The sequence below is a fragment of the Nelusetta ayraudi genome, unplaced genomic scaffold (assembly GCF_046127955.1).
Source record: "Nelusetta ayraudi isolate G7.1 ecotype Tasmania unplaced genomic scaffold, CSIRO-AGI_Nayr_v1 ptg000020l, whole genome shotgun sequence".
NCBI lineage: Eukaryota > Metazoa > Chordata > Actinopteri > Tetraodontiformes > Monacanthidae > Nelusetta > Nelusetta ayraudi.
In genome coordinates, this window is record NW_027466070.1 from 1,654,201 (window position 1) to 1,674,540 (window position 20,340).

Below are 20,340 nucleotides of genomic sequence, written 5' to 3' on the forward strand. Positions count from 1 at the left end.
TGGGGAATTACAGCTGTGAAACGGAAAAAGGAAACCAAATGTTTTTTTGTTAAGCGTGCGTTAACAATGTTAACAGAGAAGAGTCTGACGTGTCTCTTTTCCAGGAACGACGATAGATGTTGCAAGTTGTCATCATTTGTTATCATCAAGCATCCCGGCATTAGCTCAAGTACTGAAGCAGAAAAATGTAATCAAGTCGTCAAACCCTCCCGGGGTAACGCATGAATATAAACTTTTGATTAAAAGCGCTTGTGATGTGAGCTTATGCCGCTTAATGTATCTCCGCCGAAGCCCTTCAAATACCCTCTGCTAATGTTAGGACAGCATTTGCATCGCTGGCTCCGGCGGCACAGAGGGAGATCCACGGGGCCGTGCAGCAGAATTATGCGGGGTCCCTCTCCCCCTCTCTCCAACCCACCCCAACCCCGCCATCAGCACATTCGGACCAACACAGACGGATGTGGAGCCATGTATGTCTGCGGGAGCGAATCACACGTGTGGAAAAAGCAAATTGGATATTCACAGCAGGTTGGCTTTTAGAGCGTGCCGGCCCCTGACAGTGAGTGAGTCACCTCTTGGCGGTGTGGGTCAGAAGAAACAGCTCGCTAAGCAGAGGCTGGCGCGGTTATCTGTGAGCTGTAATGACTGCAGATGATCAAATGTCAGGACGTGAAGCGCTGCAGCAGGAAGGGGGCAAATAAGCACATTTGTCTCATGTCCACGTGAGGCGGGAGGGAAAAAAAAGAGAGAGATGGAACTGTGTGACGCCGCGCTTCCGAGGATGAGGCTCAAAACTTTAAGCCGTCTTATCCATTTGCTGGTTCTACACCTCGGACTACACCGGTGTCATCTCATAATAAGGGTAAGCTGGCATGCGTATACGGAGACTTGTGTTTTTCTCTGATTTCCACCTCGTCCTCTGTCAGCATCGCTGACCTCTAACATGGGCGAGACTTGACAGCCTTCCCAATTTAGACCAGGACAGAAAATCCTTACATGAGGTTTCGTAATGCTACGCAGCGAGTGAGTACAGCGCATTCACAGCTGGAGGTGGGGGTGGGGGTGGGGTGGGGTGGGGTGGGGTGGGGACGAGGCTGAGATATTCTGTGGAGTCAGCAGTGGGGAAAAAAAAACTGGATCGGAAGGTTGCTTGTGCAAATACAGAACAACTGTGACATGCAGACTGCAGTCGCATCCTGCTGATTTCCGAGCAAGTGGCTGTACATTGAGTGACTGCAACACCAAGATCTACAGATGTAACTTTAGATTCAATACGGATTTAATGTGAATGTACAGCTTGCTTTGCATTTTTTTTTTTGCCTTTCATGCATGAGTTTCTTGGTGAGGGCCAAGTAAAAGAGGAAAACCATACATTCAGCAAATGATTTATTTATAGGATTTGCCTCTGTGCTGTTCAAACTGATTATTAAAGCAACTGCAACCTGACAGGCCAATCTTCCCAATCTTATGGATTTCTCTCAACGTCCATTTGATTTAAGAGCCCGTAAAGAGTTTGGAAAACAGACAAAAACTTGGAAAGTGACTGGACTATCAAGCCAGCGCATCCGTGGAACTGGCCAATCAGAATTGTTGCTGCTAGCTTAGCTGGGCTCAAGGCGGGGGGGGTGAAAGGAGCAGGTGAGCCATTGGTGTTTACATCGCCTCTTGTCAAAGTCAGTGGTGAAGCATTAAAAAAAAACAAAACAATGCTTTCCACACAAAGACGCCTTTATTGCTGTTCTTTGTTCCCTTTTAATGGGAAAATGCCATCCAGGCCAAACAAAAGTGCTGCTGCTGCAGCATTCACGCTAATCTCCTTTGCGTCAGCTAACCGTCCAGCCAGTTAGCCTTCCAGTTTTACGGCTGGTCGGCGGATCCAACACTATTTTAAGACTAATGAAAAATCCTCCATATTGGAGGTTGTCAAGGTGGATGAGTGAAATTCCTGTGCCGAATGCTTAGCGGCAGTGAAAAATTGAACAGTTTGCGTCGCTACAGCACAGGTGACCTTTTTGTTGAATTAAAAAAAAATGTTTTTGCACTGGCTTTCGTGTAAATATTGCAATGAAATCCCAATTGGTTTGCATATGCGAGTGTGTGTCATTCATCCTGTCTATCCTATGTTCTAAAAAAAAATCTAACTTTACATTTTGGTATTTAAAAAAAAAAAAAAATTGAAATCCTGGAATGAGTTAATACCCATTTTCCTGTCATGTCTGTCAACCCTTCTGGGAAAATGTTTCCAAACTGAAGCAGGTGTGAATCACTTAGTGCAAACAGTTCGAAGGAGTCAGCAGCAGGAGTCAGAGGTGGTTTGACACACAGGCCTTTGTAAAATAAGATCATTCAAATACATGCACGGACTCTCAGCATAAACAAAACAAAACAAAAAATCCACCTGAGGCAGATACACACACGCGGTTCCATCTGGGCCGAGTGACACAAAGACTCAGTCGCTTGTCCTTCCGCTCTCGCTTTAAAGGTAGACATTTCATAAAATGGTAAGAAAGGTTATGTAATGGTACTGAAGCTCTGGGCGGTGAAGGAGGACGCAAACACCATCTGACACCGTGAGCATGCACGCAGGGCGACGTGACAGACCGAAACAAAAAAAAAAAAAATCTGAATTCACTCATTCATAAAGATCAAAATGAAAAGCCATGTTCAGGGATGGAAACACACACACACACACACGTACGACACACACACACACGTACGACACCCAACCCCAAAACAAAAATATCCCAAATGAAGCCATAATCTCAATTTTTTTTCTCTCTCTCTCTCTCTTTCTCCTCACCAACAGCCGAAAGCTCAGACGTATCAGGTGACGTGAAATGACCTTACATGTCCGAGCCCCCGCGGATCATGTGACAAACAGGCCACCGACATCCAAATCCTCTGCGGATCAAACGACGGCATCACATACAGTTGCAAAGAAGCAATCACCTAAGTATGTTTATCCCAGGAGGAAGCGCTAATGCCAATAAAGGCAGACAATTCCAATCAGTTAATGCGGGGCCGTGCACACGTATGTACCACGCAGAGGTAGAATAATAGCCAAATGGTAAGTGGTATGTGCGAGTGTGAGCATTTTGCTGCAGAAGACCGGCCGACACACTGCAGTGGGGGGGGACCCTCGGAGCCGAACTCCACCGGGAGAAGAAATCGAAAAAGCTCTCAAAGCCCAGTTGTGATTTCACAGGCGGCTGGAAAGCGGCGTTGACGGCGTCGCCGTTAAATAACCACCAGTCTCGGCAGGCAGCGAGCACGTCACGCAAAACCTCAATTACCATCAGGGGGCGACGCCCCCGATGGGAAGCGGGGGCTTAAACAATGGATTAATTGGCTGATTGCTTTAAATTATTTCCCATCAAGTGGGCTTTTAAATTAAGTTACGCAAGAGGTCGTCTTCCGCCTCCTTCTTTTTTCCTGCCTCCTCCTCCTCAAGAGGTTGACCTCACTCAGGATGAGAGTAAAGCAATTAGAGTCCGCGGCCACTGCGGGATCAGGTGCTCCCTCTGGACCGGGCAGAATTGTATTGTGGAGGGCAGGTGATGGGGGGGAGGGGGGTTGAGTTGGAAGGGGGAGTGGGGGAGGGATAAGGAAGGGGAGCCGGGAAAGAAAATGAAGAAAAATCACCCAGGGGGGAATTTACTGCACTGCGGAAAGAAGCAATACTATAAATCTCCGGCGCTTCTCAATTCGGCTGGAAATTAATTTCACCACAGGTGGAGCTGAAGTCTGGGAAGGGGAGGAAAATATCAGGCCCTCGCTGAGGGCTGTGAACAACACCGGGGGTTTCCGCTGGTGCAGTGTATCAGGAGAACGGTTTTCTCTCTTGTGCACATGCGACCACATGAGCATAAAAAAATCTGATAACAACAACAACAACAACAACAACAACAATTCCTTTTATACAATGCATCTTCTCAGGTCAAAAAACGAAATACGCTTTGAGCTGCAGACCTGTATTTTACACAAACAGGTGGAAAAAAAACCCCATTAGGTTTTCATTCAAAAAAATAAAATTTAAAAAAATTGTCTGCAGGCCTCAGGGTTTCTGAGAAAGACAGCTGCTTTATTGCACCTTCAGAACCTGCGACGGCGATCACAGAAGGATGATTTTTTTTTCTCCCAGACGTGTAAGTTGTAACACATTTTCCAAAAAGGTTGCAGTCACATTTCACATAAAAAAAACAAAACAACCCCTGCTGAAGTGAAGACGGGACCTTTAAAGATGAACCTTCTTGCTGCAGGCGCTTGCCGTCTCTGATCTGTGCATTTGGGTTGTGGAACTCTGCCCTCTGCAGGACTGTAGATGAACACTTGTGTTTATTCCGCCTTCCTCTCAGAACCTGTGTGTGACCGTGTGTCACTGTCACCGCCGGAGAGGCAGGGATGCGGGGAGACACTGCGAGGAAGGCAGGGATTTTTCCCCCGACGTGTCGGGGAGCTCCTGAGCCGAGGCGACATATGGCACCTCGGCGGGCGTCCACGCACGTCCCGCACACGTCCGACCACATGACACGTGCACCGGTAGCACAGCAGACACAGGAAATTCAACACGCACACGGCATCTTCTTCTTCCCCTCTTGAGGGGAAGCCACCAAACAGATGGCGGCGGCGGCGGCGGCGGCGGAGCGATGATAATCAATCAGCAGACGACGCAATCTACGGAGCGAGCGCACGCGGCCCGCCGTGATTGATTAAGCTGTCGCCAGGACCCGCTTCCCAGCACTTCCATCCTCTGTGCTCGACTTCCCCGCACGCGGGCCTCCATCTTGGTTCCTTGTGAACATTACATCATCCCGCTGCTTGTCCTTCACTTGACCCCGCGCTGGAGCGCTCGCAGCAGGCGGCTAACAAGAGCGCGGAGCCCACCCACCCCTTCGCCCCTTAAATTACAACAAAAGGCTCATTGTGGCTGCCTTGATGAGCGCCGGGTGTATTTTCGGAAACGTGAAATGCGGCGCTCGACGGCGCTCGGGCTGATGCGCTCTCGGCGTTCGTGGCCGGCTGATGGCCCTTACTGTCCGGCCGCCTCCTCGTTGACATAAATCAAGGCGGGAAAGTCAATAGAGCTGTTGGGATTTATGTGGGTTTTAAGTCGCCTCCGCAGAAATGATTTGTCGCGGATGAGGGACACGAGCGCGACCATAAAAACAATTCAGGGGCACAAGTCATTTTGCTCAAATCTTGCGGTGACAATCAAGGTCGCCGCCGTTTGTAATCCCCACGCAGCGACATCCTGGGAGGAATAAACAAAGAGGGAGCGTTCGGATCCTGGCTTCCGCTGGAAGCCTTGGGTGTTGAGGACGTGATATAAATCGGACTGCGCGTGCACATTCTCAAGGCGGCAAAACGGAAAATAAACACACAGCTTGAATCTTTATGTCTGCCTGAGGTGAGCAGTAAAAAACACAGAATCTCGTGTGAGTGACACCACTGTAGTTGAGTTGTTGCTTCCAGTTGTTATAGAGTTGTAGTTGCCATGTGACATTAATCTGTGCCTGTTAGGGAGGCAAATTGTCAATGAATTCATTAATCGTTAGTTGATTGGCCTTATCGATCGATTAACGATGAATGGATCAGCGGCAATTTTTCCTCAGAACCTAAATTTCCCAATGAAAAATGTGTAAGGAACACATTATTTAACCCTTCAATAATGTCGAGGGTCCAATGTGACCCATTTTTACATTAGAGGACGGTAAAAACACCCAAAACATTTAAACTCTGACTTTATGTTGACTTCCGATGGCTCACATTTCAACCGTTATTAAAAAAAAAGTTGTTTAAAAGTAACTTCTTCTGGGTATATTATGACCATCACAGTATCTACACGAGGACTGCTCTTTCCTGCCACTACACTGTATACACATAATGACATTAAAAAATGTTCAATTAATTGCGACTACCGTAATTTAATTTAATCGATTAAATTCTTAATCGACAATTAATCGATAATGGATTCACTGCATCCCTAACGCCTGTCCATCTGTTACTTTCTATTCTTCCTCTAAAAACAAAAATGGCGCCAAAACCAAGTTTCTAAAATTAGTGACAACACATCCAACCAGGTGGCACACACACACACACACACACACACACACACACACACACACACACACACACACACGTAAGGCCGCTGCATCACCTTGTGGAAGCTTTGATTAAACCAGAGACCTGAAAAGGTGAATAACTCAGAACATCTGGAAATGATGCAGGGTGCTTCATTCTCCTCAGTGGAGAGCTTCAACACAATGGTGCGATGTTCACACAGTCCCAGTGGCTGCGGTGACCGGCCATATGTTCCATCGGTTGGGAGGCGCACGTACGTACGCACGCATGCACACACGCACACATACACACACACACACACACACACAAAGGCTGGTCTCGCTCAGGAGTCGCAGCCTGGAGAAACATCTGCCTGCAGCCTCCTGCACTGCACGTGCACGCACACACACACACACACACACACACACACACACACACACACACACACACACACACAGAGCAGGAGAGAGAGGGAGAAAGAGAGAGAGAGAGAGAGAGAGAGAGAGAGAGCAACCTTCACACGTTTTCACACACGACCAGTTTCTCCTCTGTGTCGCACACAAAGCACCTACATCACCTCCAACCACCCCCTGGTGTTTATCACCTCCAGGACGAAGCGCGAGAGGCTCCGTTCTTACATAACAGAGCCGTCTCACCTAGAGGAAACCAGCTCGCAGCCCCTCCTCCTCCTCCTCCCCTCCTCTCCTCTTCCCCCCGCATCCCCCCAACGAGGCCTCCCACGGTCACGATAAATCTCTGCCTCCTCTCCTCCTCTCCAAACGTCATGCTTTGCTCCACCCTCCCTCCGTCTCTCTGCACAGGCCTCGCCATGCGCCACGCTCAGCATGCATGCATGCATGCGTGCGTGCTTGCGCGTTTGCCTTGGCCATGCAGGGGGGGGGGGGGGTAATCTCTCTCAAACGGCACCCCCCCCCCCCGAATATGCAGATCACCTAATTCAGCCGCAGCCGGCCTCGCTGTAAATGCATCTGCAGCACTTTTCAAAGACTGAGCGGTGAATAAACGCTTACTCTGAAGATTTTTGTTGTTGTTGTGTATTTTTTCTTCTTCCTTTGAGCCAGTGAGGGTGCTGGTGCAGGCGCCTTGGTCCAGACCGCAGTCCACGCAGGATGGGATTGCAGAAGTGGGGCCGGGCAAGCAGAACTAATAAGAGTTTATAAGCCTTTAACCAAGGCGAAGCTGAAGGCCCGGTGGGTGACTGATCCCGATCTGTTAAGGAGTAATTAATTTAATTGCACATTTCATCTCGGCTAAGCCGCCTCCGCACACCTGCTGATGCCGCTTGCCGCTATTGCCACCTCCCCGGAAAACTCACCTGGAGAAACTCAGCGGGCAGCAGCAAAACGTTGCTTTAACAGAAAACAGCTGAGAGCGCAGAAAGAAAGAAAAAAAAAAAACCCCAAAAACACCGCATTTGCGACAAGATCTTTCCTGAAAATCAAGGCAGCCGGCCGGGCCGCAGCCGCCCGCTCGGCACCCGGCGATGCGCCGCCATTGTTTGCGAGGAAACACAATGAGCGCGCGGCTGACGATAAGCCGCGGAGTGCTGCCGCCGTAAAGACGGCGAAAAACACTGCAAAGACAAGCACGTTTCCTCAGGCTGCGAGGTTAGAGTTGAGCGCGGCTCATAATTGATCCCCAAGGTGGCATTAGAGCAGCCAAGTGGCTGCACGCGAGAGATTACCACCGTGTAAATAATAAAGAGAATAGGATGCTGCGTAACAGATGGACTAATGCGTCTCCCTGATGTATAAAGAAATACTGTAAACGCCGGCGCTCTGCGACGCGGCGAGGCGCCTGCTGACGGATGCAGAGGGAGGAAAAAAGAGGGAAAAAAAACAACGGATGCAAACACTCGGAGGCATAATAGGTTTGTAAAAAAAAAAAGAAAGAAAAGGGGTGCGGGGGGTGCGGTAGTTTCCTTGCTTTCCGTCTCTCCGCGATGGCTTTCTGCATCCTTAGCACTAAAATCTGATTGGAGCTTTCTGTGAACGAGCACGCCGCCTGCCAACACAAATGACAGCGGGAGTGGGCCGCGGGCCAGCGTCCTCCCCTGACTATCAAGAGAGAAAAGCAATCAAAAGGGGCAATCGATATAAACAAAGTTTTAACTACTATTGATCTCCGGGACTGTGCGCTGATGGCCAATGATAGTTATGGAGCTAAATTCACACAGCTGGCTGATTAATATCTGGACTCTGATTATTTTTCTCTCTCTTACAGAAGCAGCCAATTTACTCCATTTTATTTATTTATTTAAATTTTTTTCTGAAACATTTGGGGCGTCACACACTCAGGACGGGCAGCAGAGTTTCTGCAGTGACATTTTTTTCTTTGTATTTTTTTTTTTTTTTTTTTTTTTTTGCATGATGCACTGGAAGCTGCTCCTCAGCTCAGCATCCTGCGGGCTCATCACTCACCGTGAGGCGGACTGTTACTTCCATCAGCTGCATTTGAGTTTGCGCAAAGTCAGCAAGTTTTCCCTCCCAGCACACGCGCACACGCACACACACACACACACACACACACACACACACGAGCCTCCTGCACAAAAGAAATAAACCGTGTAAAAGGCCTGGAGCTTTGCTGAGCTCTCAGTCTCTGGGTGAGACGGTGGCCTCTGGAGCCGCTGCACGCTTCCCGCGTGTGGGAGACGGGCCGCGACGCCGCTGGACGTCGAGGACACCGGAGCACACAGACACCACGATGCCTTTTTTTTTTTCTCTCTCTCTCTCTCTCTCTCTCTCTCTTCTCCCCTCATCCATTCAGACCAAGGCTTATGAATGCCGTGTATGGCTCGAAATCAAGGCCACCGCTAATCTGTCAATCACAGCCTAAAAGCATCCACCTCCAACGTTTTCACTGTCACACACACACACACACACACACACACACACACACACACACACACACACACACACACACAGTTATTTCCCTCTGCACCGCTCGCTGTCTGTTCAGGTTGTTCGGATTTTCATTCCGTCATGAGGTTCTGTGACATTCGACTTATGAATGTTAAAAAAAAAGCAATCTGAAAAAAGAAGAGCTAACGTGACCGACCATTGTTGTCTAAAAATGATGGCTGATCTATACAGAAAAGATCACTTGATTGATTTTTTGCTAAGGTAGCAGTGACGCAGTCAGATCTGAAAATGAGCCTTTTGTGATGTCACGAGGGGCACTGGTAGGTCACGGCAAAGCCCACCCGATGAGACCACCTTGGTTTTGCTCCCTTTCAGACTCGTGCAAAGTCCAACAATGCATCTCTTTGAGCAGGAACCTGTAAACAGCAGCAACTATTCTATTCTCTGGAGGTCTAATGAGTTTAATATGTTTGATGTATACGTTTAATATATCATATAGTCAACCTGTTAAAATAATGGTCTGAGTCATTTTTTTTCAAGTTTTTGGGAAAAGGCAGAAAGAGATGGGCAGCATTATCAAGAGAGTGAGATTTAAGACGAAAAATCATTTTCGTCAAAAAATGACTTGGGCCATTATTTTAATAGGGTGACGATATGGGACTTTTAAAGAGAGAATATGGGAATGAAAGAATGAGAATGGGCATCGTCAAGATTTGAACAGAGAGAATCCTTCATCGATCACCGGGAGGCTCAAAGGCTCTCTTGAGTTGTCGCCACGTCGGGCCTCAGCATTTTGCTGACAGTTTTTGGACGCGCTGACAGAAGAGTTGATACGGCCGTGCATGTCACTCAGAGGACAAATCAGGAGACCCTCTCTGGTCTGTGCCACCCGCCCTCAACGATCTGACGTTTTTTTGTCACGCAAACAAACAGACTTTCCGCTAGCGCCACCTCGAGGTGGAGATGAAGGAATTAAAGGCAGTTGAGCCACCCGAGAGGAAGAGGTCGATCCGGCCTAAACACCGAAGACAGCCGAGCTTCTCAGTGAGTTTCAGAATTCACACTCACACCACAGCTGTCACCGGGGTTTGATTCCGCCCAGGCCGAGGACACACACTCACAGAGACACACACACTGTGTGCGTTGCACCCCTGTCGACTTTGTAATGAAGACATCAGAGCTCTTATTTAAGGCGGCGCTCTCAGAACTGGAAACACTTTGATAATGCAAACAAAGCTCTAAGAGTAAATCATGCGTCCTGATGATTTAACCGCAAGACGGGGAAATGTCTCATCTGAAGACGTAAGAACTTTTTTCACACGCCTCTCTTATCAGTACGCATTAGACCGTGCTGACGAATATGACACACAAGAAAACAAAATGCCTTTCTATGGCGAATCGTATCTTACTGCTGCTAGCAGATTAAGTCCCCTGGTAAAACCTTTTGACTTTTTGAGACATCTAAGCTCATCTATATTGAACACTTAACCTTTTACTCAAAGGCCGAGCCACCTCGCATAAAAAAATTGCCATGGCCATCAGCCAGGCAGAAAAAGAAAAAAACAACCTGAGAAAATTTTAATACACAGGCTGGCTCCAATTATTAATTTTGAGCGCGTTGCGGTGAAACATTTTCAAGTCCGCTCCAGGAATAGTGCCAAAAGACAGATGAATCATTTACCCTCCTCTATAATCTATGACCAGCAGCGGAAGCAGCAGCAGCAGCAGCAGCAGCAGCAGCAGCAGATCCATGGTGTCTGTATTTGCAATATGAAAGCTCCCGTTTCAAACGTTATTTTCCCCTCTCATCTCCTTTCAAGACACATTTCATTCATAAACACAACCTGCAGCCGCCGGCTCCTGCGTGAGAAGACGAGAGGAGGACCCCGCAGGAGGAAGCAAATCATCTGCACCCTGCAAGAGATGACTTGTCAGATAGGTCTTGCCATCTGTGTGCAAAGCAGCACTTTGGTGGAACAGGAGCCCCCGGTGCCGGTCCTGCGTATGTTGCATCTGCCCTTTCATTTATCTCCAGCTGATTTTGACAATTTTTTCCCCTATGCTATGCATTCATCTAAAAACAATGCATTCCAACAACAACATGAGCCTCTGTCAGTCCTGCCACTGACCCCTGCAGGTATCATCCTTCCTGCTTTCTCTGCATGTGTTTCAGAAAGCGTGGGCTAAAAATGGCTGGAAGTTCTGGAAGGTGACTCTTAGTGATGTCACAAAGGGTTCAGGCACCTCAATGGTACCTCTCCCAGCCAGATGTTGTCATTGTTTTGTTTTTTATTTAATTTTATCGGGGTGTTATGGATTTTGTGTTTCATGGACACAATTTAGCATGCGAGGCTGCTCCAGAATGAAAACTAAAGATCTGATGATTGATCTGGTGTGGGACCTCTTAAAACCCACACACCAATGACAGATTAAAAAAACAAAACAATGGATTTTTATTGTCGATACACGTTCCGTGCACAATCCTCCCCTTCACAGACGGCTCTTCATCAGTCTGTCATAACTTCAAGCGCTGACCTTTATCGTCTTGTCCAGCCGTTTGTGATGTATGTTCACGGCAGCGCGTGCAATTAGACTGATGGCTGCGGCGCACGCCGTTGTGGGGTTTTTTTTTTTTTTTTTTTTTCAACTCACGTTGGAGTCGAGCAGGTCCATGCTGTCCAGACTCTTGCTCCTGTGTATGCGGCCCTTGATGCGACGGAGGGACGGTTTGCCCTGGACGGTGCTCGCCGAGGAGGCCGCCGTGATGGAGCCCGCGGTCGGACTGGGGTGTATCCTAGGGGGGAAGAAAAAAAATAATAATCAGGGCAAGTAAGCACACATCAGAGTGCCGTCATCTCGCAAGCAAGACAAAGTCGCCACAGGCAATGCCACAGAAGAAAGAGGAGGAGGAGAAAGAAAGAAACAGCGGCTGCGTTTCTCCCATTCCGAAAGGCCACCGCCCCCCCCCCGCTGGAGAAAATGACATTTAGAGAAATCTATAATTGGATTTAATGTCACAACAAGCCTGCAGGGGAGCTGGTCGGCTGCTCAGGAAGGGGCGAAGCTTCAAATGGCGAGGTGCCGTTGCCAGAAGAGAACACAGATATATATAAATAAATAATAAATAAATAAATAAATAAATAAATAAATACAGTGTGGTCACAGGCGGAGAGGAGGCTGACACTCGGGATCAGTTTCACCCTCCACCCCGACGCTACCCCCAAGCAGGTGTCGCAGCGCCTTTGGACAACCCAGTGACCTCTGAGGCGCAGCGGGAAACACATCGGGAAGGTTCGACGGCTCGGCTCTCGTCTCCTCCGGTTTGCCGGCGGTGAGGCAACAAGCCACAAACGGCTTGTTACGGGAGTTGCTCTGCCTCTTGCCACGAGCGCATTTTCGTGTTTGTGGTTATACGTGCAGCGTTGCTGCTCAGCTGAGCTGAAACGGCATCGGAAGAATGAGACTGGCTCTCTGATCCGTCTGCTGCTGCTCGGCAGCGCTGCTGAAGCGTGTTGTACTGAAAACAGAGTTGTTTTTTTGACCTTTGACACCCACATCATACTCAAAATGTCTGATATCATACGAAATCTGCTTGAATGGTGTTTTCTGACAGTAGACGCGTTGCTAATCCTACGTCAACTGGGGCCAAACGTTCATTGTTAGCTTCCTTCACCGGAGCCTGAAAAATACAGATCCGTAAAACAGGTTTAATATTAATTATACGCATTCAGATTAATTCCTTAAAAAAACGATGAAAGCAAAATAAAATAAAAGCGTTGGCTTCATTCATATTTATTTCATTTGATATGACAGCGGGGGGGGGGGGGAATTTAATAAAACACAACTGTTTGTGGCAGAGAAATACAAATGAAGTCAAACTTCGTTAAAGCAGGAAACTGCAGTTAGAGCAGCTCTCGCAGCTCCAGGTTTCCCCTCTGCTTCCACCTCTCTCTGGAGGACAGTCACTCTTAATGAGGATTTACCTAACACAAAATTCAATGAGGCAAAAATCCTGTCGACACAGTGCGGCTCGGGCGCACTAGATGTCCATTAGCTCGCTCGGCAGCGCGCCCTGAGGTTTTTGGAGACTCGGCAAGAAATATTATTAAAAAAAAAAAAAAAAAAAAAAGGCAGGAGAGAAGCGAGAACATCTCCATCAAATCCGGCATTCACTCAACTGCTGTGGCGCCTGCGACCTCGAGATGCGAGGCAAAAAGAAAAATGACAGTTCGACGCAGACGGCCGATTACGAGCGACGTAGGATTGTTCTCATAAACACGACAGCAAAACGCCGGCTAATGAGAAAAGCTGCCTGGACTCGTGTGACACAAGTGCCGTTGAACTCCTGCCCGTTCCGAGGCAGCGGCTCTCTCGGATGTGGACGTCCGAGGTGGACTCCCGCCAAAAACGCCTCAGGCCACGGAGGCAGAGCGCGGACGGCGTGCCAGCAACTGCGCCGATGCAGATGTGACGTTGTGGCCGATGGCTTCGCACGCTGAATGATTCTTTATCAAATATGTGCAGGTGCGACGCCTTTTAATGGAACATATGGCCGAGTCTCCTCTTCATATCTGACTTTCTGGGAACATTTCAGAGTCTGATCTCGAACCGGGCGGGAGGCATTTTGGCCTTCATCTCCCCGAAACGCTGCCAAAGTTATTCAAAGGAAAAGCAGCAAACCGCTTTCCTTTTTTTTTTTAAACGCAGCAATGTAATTAAGTGTGGCATAATTCTGCTTTCATCCTGAGAGGCCCCTAAAGACGGAAACCATTTCATCTATCGGTAAACTTAACGTTTACACAAACTGCCACTATTAGCTGTAGAAACAGTCAATGTGCCCTGAAGGGGGTAATTAACGATTTTCATCGTTGATAGATAAAAGGAAACGTGTCCGCGAGTGGTGAAAGATCACATTTTGCATTTGTTTTGTGTGGTGGAAATTTGGATTCTCTCTCAGGTTGGTGGAAATATGACCGGACCAATCAGCTTCCCCCGAGGAGCGACTGTGGGCAGGGTTTTGTTCATGATGAAGGCGAGGAGCTGCCAGTGGGAACCGCTGCACTGTTGCCAACTGGCCAGTTTGGATTGTGTGTGAAAGACTAAGGGCCAGATCTAAAAACAATGGAGTGCAGCGGTTTTTGCGGCGCCTGTGCGGCCGTAATCTCCGCCTCCTTTGTGTCGTATCCACAGAGGGGTTTGCGCAAATAATATGCAGGCGCAAAAACACCCAGAAATGCAGCACCCGGGGAGTCATAAGCGCAAGTTGCGCTCCGCTAACCTGGCTGCAATTTGCGTCCTAGATTGTAAGATATTGTAACGCTGGTGCAAACCTCAATCAACACACGTTGAATTTCCCAAGGAGTACATCGGCTATTCTATTATCGTCGCAGCCAAATAACATGCACATTGGCTTTCTCCCCAAACTCACGCCAGGAAAGAGACAGTTGCACACATCTCTCCAAACATCCCTACACACACACACACACACACACACACACACACACACACACACACCTTTCCAGGGTCTCTGCACCCTCTTTGCAAGGGGTGAACAGTATAAAATGTTAACAGCAGCACGGATGTTAGTAAACAGTGTAAAACACACACAGAACTGAACACACGTCATTTTAATTTGTCTGATTAAAAAAGAGAAACTGGCGCACTCCTGTGTGCTCGTCGGTATATTTATATATATATATATATATATATATATATATATTGTTTTACATATTTGACAGTTACCATCACCTGAGAGCGATTTGAGGCTGTTTAGTGGCTGATCTGATCGAGTAAACGCAGGTTCGCCGGTTGTTCTTAAAAAATAAATGAATGATTTAAATCTCTGTTTTGTACATGGGGGTTCAAAAGTAGGTATACAGTTCTGAAAAAAAAAAACAACCACGCACAATAATCATTCCATCTATTATACAAAGAGAAAAGATAATATGCCCCCCCCGTATATGATAAGGTGTGTATTTACTGGTGCAAAGGTGCAAAAAGCTAGGCAATCTCTTTATGGATATGGCCCTAAAAGTTCAGCCAATCAGGTGTCAGGATTTCTTTTGAAAGAAAAACGCTGCCTGCTGAATGTTTTCTACATTGGCGTACTGTGTGTGATACATACATATGTATATGAATGCGTGAGGGTTTGTGTGTACATATATATATATAAATATACATATCAATCTGTGTGTGTGTGTATGCATATATGCATATATATATATATATATATATATACTGTAATACTGTATATATCTAAACAAATATACATACATGTAGATCATTTAAATAAGTCCATAACGTGTCAGGACAGCTATATTATACAGATATACCGTAGAGTGTGAGCATTGGATGACGACGTTGATGGTGCTCCATGATTTGCTGAAGCCTCTTGCATCAGCGTAAAACAAGAACAAAACAAAAAAAAACCCTGGCTGGGTCCACCCTCCCCCTTCACCTTTCCCTGCATGCAACTCTCTACTACTACACTACACACTGTGCTAATGTAGTTCTCAGATAAGCTAAGGTCAAACAGATGCCTGCTGTTGTTAGAAAGGAAGGACGAGAGACGCACACACACGCGCGCACACACACACACACACACACACACACACACAGACATTAATCACTTGCAGGACTTGATGTTGTTCCTCTGTTCCGCCTCCGTCAGTCTGCCTGAAGGAGCCATCAGGTACGATTAGCTCCCGCAATAATGGATGCTGCTTAATCAGCAGCTCAATAGGCAATGTTATGCTTCATTCCTCTCATCTTGGCCGCCGCTGAAATACACTTAACAGGGGGAAAAACCCTACACGCACACAGAATTTTAGGCTATAAAAACGAAAAAAGATTTTGAAAAAAGGACTCACGCAGCCCCAAAGACACACAGTGTAAATCAACACAACCGTTTTCTCTGCAGCCTTTTCTGGGTGCCTGATTTTTTTTTTCTTTTCGGGTGGTTCAGGCTAAAAATAATTTTAAAAAAATATGGAAAGGTTACATAAACAATAGACTTGTTGTATTAGCCCTACAGGCCTGCAACAGAGTGTAAAGTTCATTAAGCCAGGTTAATGCTAATTGTTGGCTGTGTGCTGGGCTGAATGGTTTATTAAACTGCAGGCAAGAGGAACATCTGCTTGCAAAGGCTAAATCTAATTTAGAGAGTTGCCGTCGCTGCCTCCGCACGCTCGTCGTCGAACAAAAACAAGTGGAGCGACGGCGCTGCTAATGTTCTGCGTCTATTTATTTGTTGTTGTTCTGACGAGGGCAGGAGGGCTGGCGCACATCATGTGATGTCACATCCTGTGTGACGCGTGATTCTAGATGACTGAGATGAACATGGTGGATGAATAGCACAGCAAATTCTGCAGTTTTGAACCCCACTTGTGTTCATTTACACACCTCTGAGCGCGAGGAGGCGGCGCTGATGCAAAAGGTCGACTCGATGAGGATCGATGCGGCGTCTTTGTCCAAAAAAAGAGAGACGATGAAGAATGACACGGGCCAAGGTTAACACTAACAACACGCATGGATCTCGGTGATGAAAAAACTGTTTTTTTTTTTCTTCTGTCTTTGTGATTCATGAGGTGTCAAAATGGGGCTTCTGTGACGCTACAATATATACCATGAGTATTAAAAAAAGATCCTCCTGTCTGACACAAGGAATGTGACTTACCAATCCATGACTGTCCCACCACCTGTGGTACTGAATTTGTTTGTAGCAGGAGGTTGTAAACAGAGGGCTAAATGAGTTGTTTTCTTTTTTAACATATATATATAATTCATTGTTCTCTGCTTCTCCAGGAAACGTGGCACCTTTAAATCTATGACTACATCTGACAATCATTCAAGTAAAAGAAGTGAACCATTTTTACGGTTCCAGCGACTGGAACGACTGATTTGTTTAATCAGTGGCACGTCAATGATGACCAGCAAGGATTTGGGATGATAAGTCTATGATGATGTAGTTATCAAGGCATTGTTTGAGACGCTACAGAGTGACATAACACTTTGCCATTAAACTAAATTAGAGTGGCAAGAGCATTTATTGTATTTCCTGCTTGTTCTTGGAACCGTTGTTATTCTGGAGACGCAGCTCAGAATGTTCTAAGCAGTAGTTCCACTGATGTTGAACATCTTCGCAAAGGCAAAGGCTAAAAAACTGAATGTAAACGGTTGCAAAAAAAATAGAATACGAGAATATTGGTTATGATCAGTAAAATTACTTTTCTTTTGGGATTTGGTCCCAAAGTCTTTGAACTCGTGCGATTCTTTCCGTCTAATAAAAACAGAGTCAGTGGAAACACGCATTCGTTGAATTGTTTGACATTTTCAAAATGAAAAGAAAAGTCAAATTCACTGGTTGTGTGCGTCCACATTTAGAGGCAAACAAACCAAATTCGTTAACTAATTATTCCCAGGGCAGATTGGGCTTCAGCTCACAGTGGCCTGGCCTTTGTCCTTTTGCCCACATATGGGAAAACAAATCTCATTTAACGAGGTCAGAGCCCAGGGGCACCAACTCTTGACCTTTTCTTCACCAGTTGGGACAAAAAAAGGCCCCTTAAAAAAATCTAAAGATGCGAGATTACGCTTAACAATAACAGAAAAAGACAACATGAAAGGAGTCTTTTGTATCGGCGGACTCACCCACAATGCCCCTGGGGTGACGGTGAGGTGGCGACAGGCGGCGGGGGGGCAATTAGGCTAATAAGAAGGATGACTAAGGAATATGGCAAAACAAGAGGCACCACCGCGCGAGCGAGCGTGACCCCCTGCTGAGGTGAGGTGAGCGAGCGCTCTGACATCACCAACGCAAAACCTCACAACAGCTGAAAAACTTCCTGCTCGTTTGCAATTTTTTTTTTCTTCCTTTTCCCCCTTTCTTCCCTTGCTGCGGTCGACAGTTCAGCAAATGTTTGGGCCTTAGCGAAGTGACGACAATGGTGGAGCCTCTCGCCGGAGCCGAGCTGGCGTAACTGCATTATGTGGCTAAACGATCCACAACCGGCGACGCATTCCGGGTTGGCGCGGGACACTTTGCGATGAGAGTGCCATTGAGCCTATTAACTCCTAATTAACCGCCTTTTCTTTCAAACAAGATGGTAATCCGGCTGTAATTAGCGTCGGCGGCGGCGGCGGTGGTGAGTGGGTGGGCAGGTGGAGGGGGTACTGTGCCCCACGCACACACACACACACACACACACACACACACACACAGTATCCCCAAAAGTAGTAGGAGGGAAAAAGAAGTGACAGAGTTGCCGCTGCTGCTGCTAGTACAGCAAGTGATGAGAAGACAGAGATGTGGCAGAGGAATGAGGACACGGACACGGAGCAGGTGGACGGACACACAAGAAAACACACAGACAGACACAAACACACATGTGCTGAGATGCTGGAAATGTTTAATGAAGAGGCAGAGATGCACAGCGGAGGCCCGGAGGGTGCAGAGCAGGACAGAGCGACACACAGGACACATTCAAGTCCACTTTATCTGGTTAAAAAACACCTTTATTAGGTCTGCGAGGCAGCGGTGGTGAGGTGGCTGGGGGGGGGGGGGTCCTGGTGGGATGGAAGCCGCGATGGTTGGAGCACATGGTGATACCCCCCCCCAGTCCCCCATTTGTAGTCCAAGTGAATCCGAGGCCTCCGAAACGCCGACCGTGAGCGAGAAGTTGAACGCAAATGAGCCATAATGGGGCTATTACATCACCGCGGCCGCGCGTGTGCGCAATGAACTTTTCAAAGTGATGCAGGACGGACAAAAAGGGATTGGAGGGGGTGGGGGGGGCAAAGGGAAGACGCCTGGCAAAACTCCCAGCGTTGCCCCCTCCCCACCCCCAGTCTTAGCATGTACTGGACACACAGGGATGGACGGTTGCAACATGGTGCAGACCGGCTGCAGATGCTGAGATGGGGGGGTGGGGGGTGGTGAATGTTATGTCATGGCTTCTTTTTTGTTTTAGCAGCAGGAGCAGCAGGAGGAGGAGATGAAGAGGAGGAGGAAGAGGAGGGGTGCGCGAGGCGCAGCGTGGCTCCGTGACCCGCTCGCTGCTTGACGTGGGAGGCAGCGAGCAACGAAGCTTCAACCCCCCCCAAACCTCCCCCCCCCTACACATTTTACCATCACCCCCAACCCGCATCATTTCCACCACCACCACCACCACCACCATCATCATCATCATCATCATCATCATCATCATCATCATCATCGAGGTCCGCAGCCGAGAGACTCACCACATACGCTTCCTGGGCGGAAGACAGTGTTCTTTGTTGACGGCGGTCACCCCGAGAGCCAGCTGCATCACAGTGATGTATTTCTGGTAATTCACCATGGTACCACCGTCCGCCTCCGAGATACCGAGATATCCGAGCCCCGTAGCAGAGAAAAAGGCTGCAGGTTGATCCTGTCGTGTCTCTCTCTCTCTCTCTCCCCCCCTCTCTCTCTCTCCCTCTCTTTCTCTCCCTCTCTCCCTCTCTCCCTATGTCTCTCTCTCTCTCTCTAGTAGTTAGTCCCTGGCATCCGCTGCCTCCGCTGCGTCTTCTCTCTCGCTCAGCATCGCATCGCCATTTCCAGCGCTGAAGGACTGACGGCGGAAACACTCCCCGAGGAGCTGGAGGAAAGGTGCCGAGCCGCCGCGACCCATGTCTGCAATGACACTCCGGCAGCGCGCACTCTCCTCCCGCCCGCGCGACTAGCGCTCGACCGACGGCCGCCGATCCATTCGATGTGCAGTCGCGCGGGTTTGGTGTTTTGATTTTGATTTAAAAAGAGAGAGAGAGTGAGTGAGAGAGCGAGAGAGCGGTAAAAAAAGGGGGAGGAAATAAAATGGGGGAAAAAAATAAGGTCAGGATGTGGACATGGTTCCTCTCCTCCTCCTCCTCCTCCACCTCCGCCTCCTCCTCCACCGCCTCCTTCCTCCGAGCCGGGGCTGAAAACACTCCTAAAAAACGCTGCAGCGTCCAGGCGTCCGTGTGTGTGTATGTGTGTGTGAGAGAGAGGTGGAGAGAGTGTACAGCGTAGACAGAGAGGGGAGGAGGTGGGAGAAGGGGGAGGGGGAGGAGGAGGAGGAGGAGGAGGAGGCAGAGGGGGAGGTGAGGTAGGATCTCGGTTGTAGCATCTGGTTGGGAAGTTTGCGGTTTGTCTTTGAATTTTCGGTTGTTTCCGGTGTAGCGGCTCCTCGCGCTCAGCGCTTCCTCAAGCGGGGGTGATTTGCAGGGGCGTATGGCAAGAAAAATCGAGGGGCTTCCCTCCGGGGGGGTCTGGGGGGGCATTCTGTTTTTGCAATATGCTCACATGAAAAATAAATAAATAAAAGGGAGGACTCCGTGGATATGTGGATATCGAAAAAGAGCAATGGATTTTATTCATTTGCTACCCTTCCCGCTGCAC

At 48.1% G+C, this 20,340-nt stretch overlaps 1 protein-coding gene across 5 annotated transcripts in view; it reads right to left on the reverse strand.

Moving 5' to 3' along the window:
- tjp1b (tight junction protein 1b) overlaps positions 1-19,355 on the reverse strand; it is a 58,646-nt gene extending 39,291 nt beyond the window's left edge. For 2 of the 5 annotated variants that reach the window (XM_076027320.1, XM_076027319.1), the window contains exons 1-2: positions 19,185-19,354; positions 11,598-11,739 (exon numbers count right to left, since the gene is read on the reverse strand). In XM_076027320.1, the coding sequence (XP_075883435.1) occupies positions 11,598-11,739; positions 19,185-19,282 (240 nt within the window). In that variant the 5' untranslated portion in view covers positions 19,283-19,354. Of the gene's footprint in view, positions 1-11,597; positions 11,740-19,184 lie in introns of all 5 variants that reach the window. The other 3 variants (XM_076027315.1, XM_076027325.1, XM_076027326.1) reach the window with 3 other exon arrangements.
- Positions 19,356-20,340: the final 985 nt, after the last annotated feature.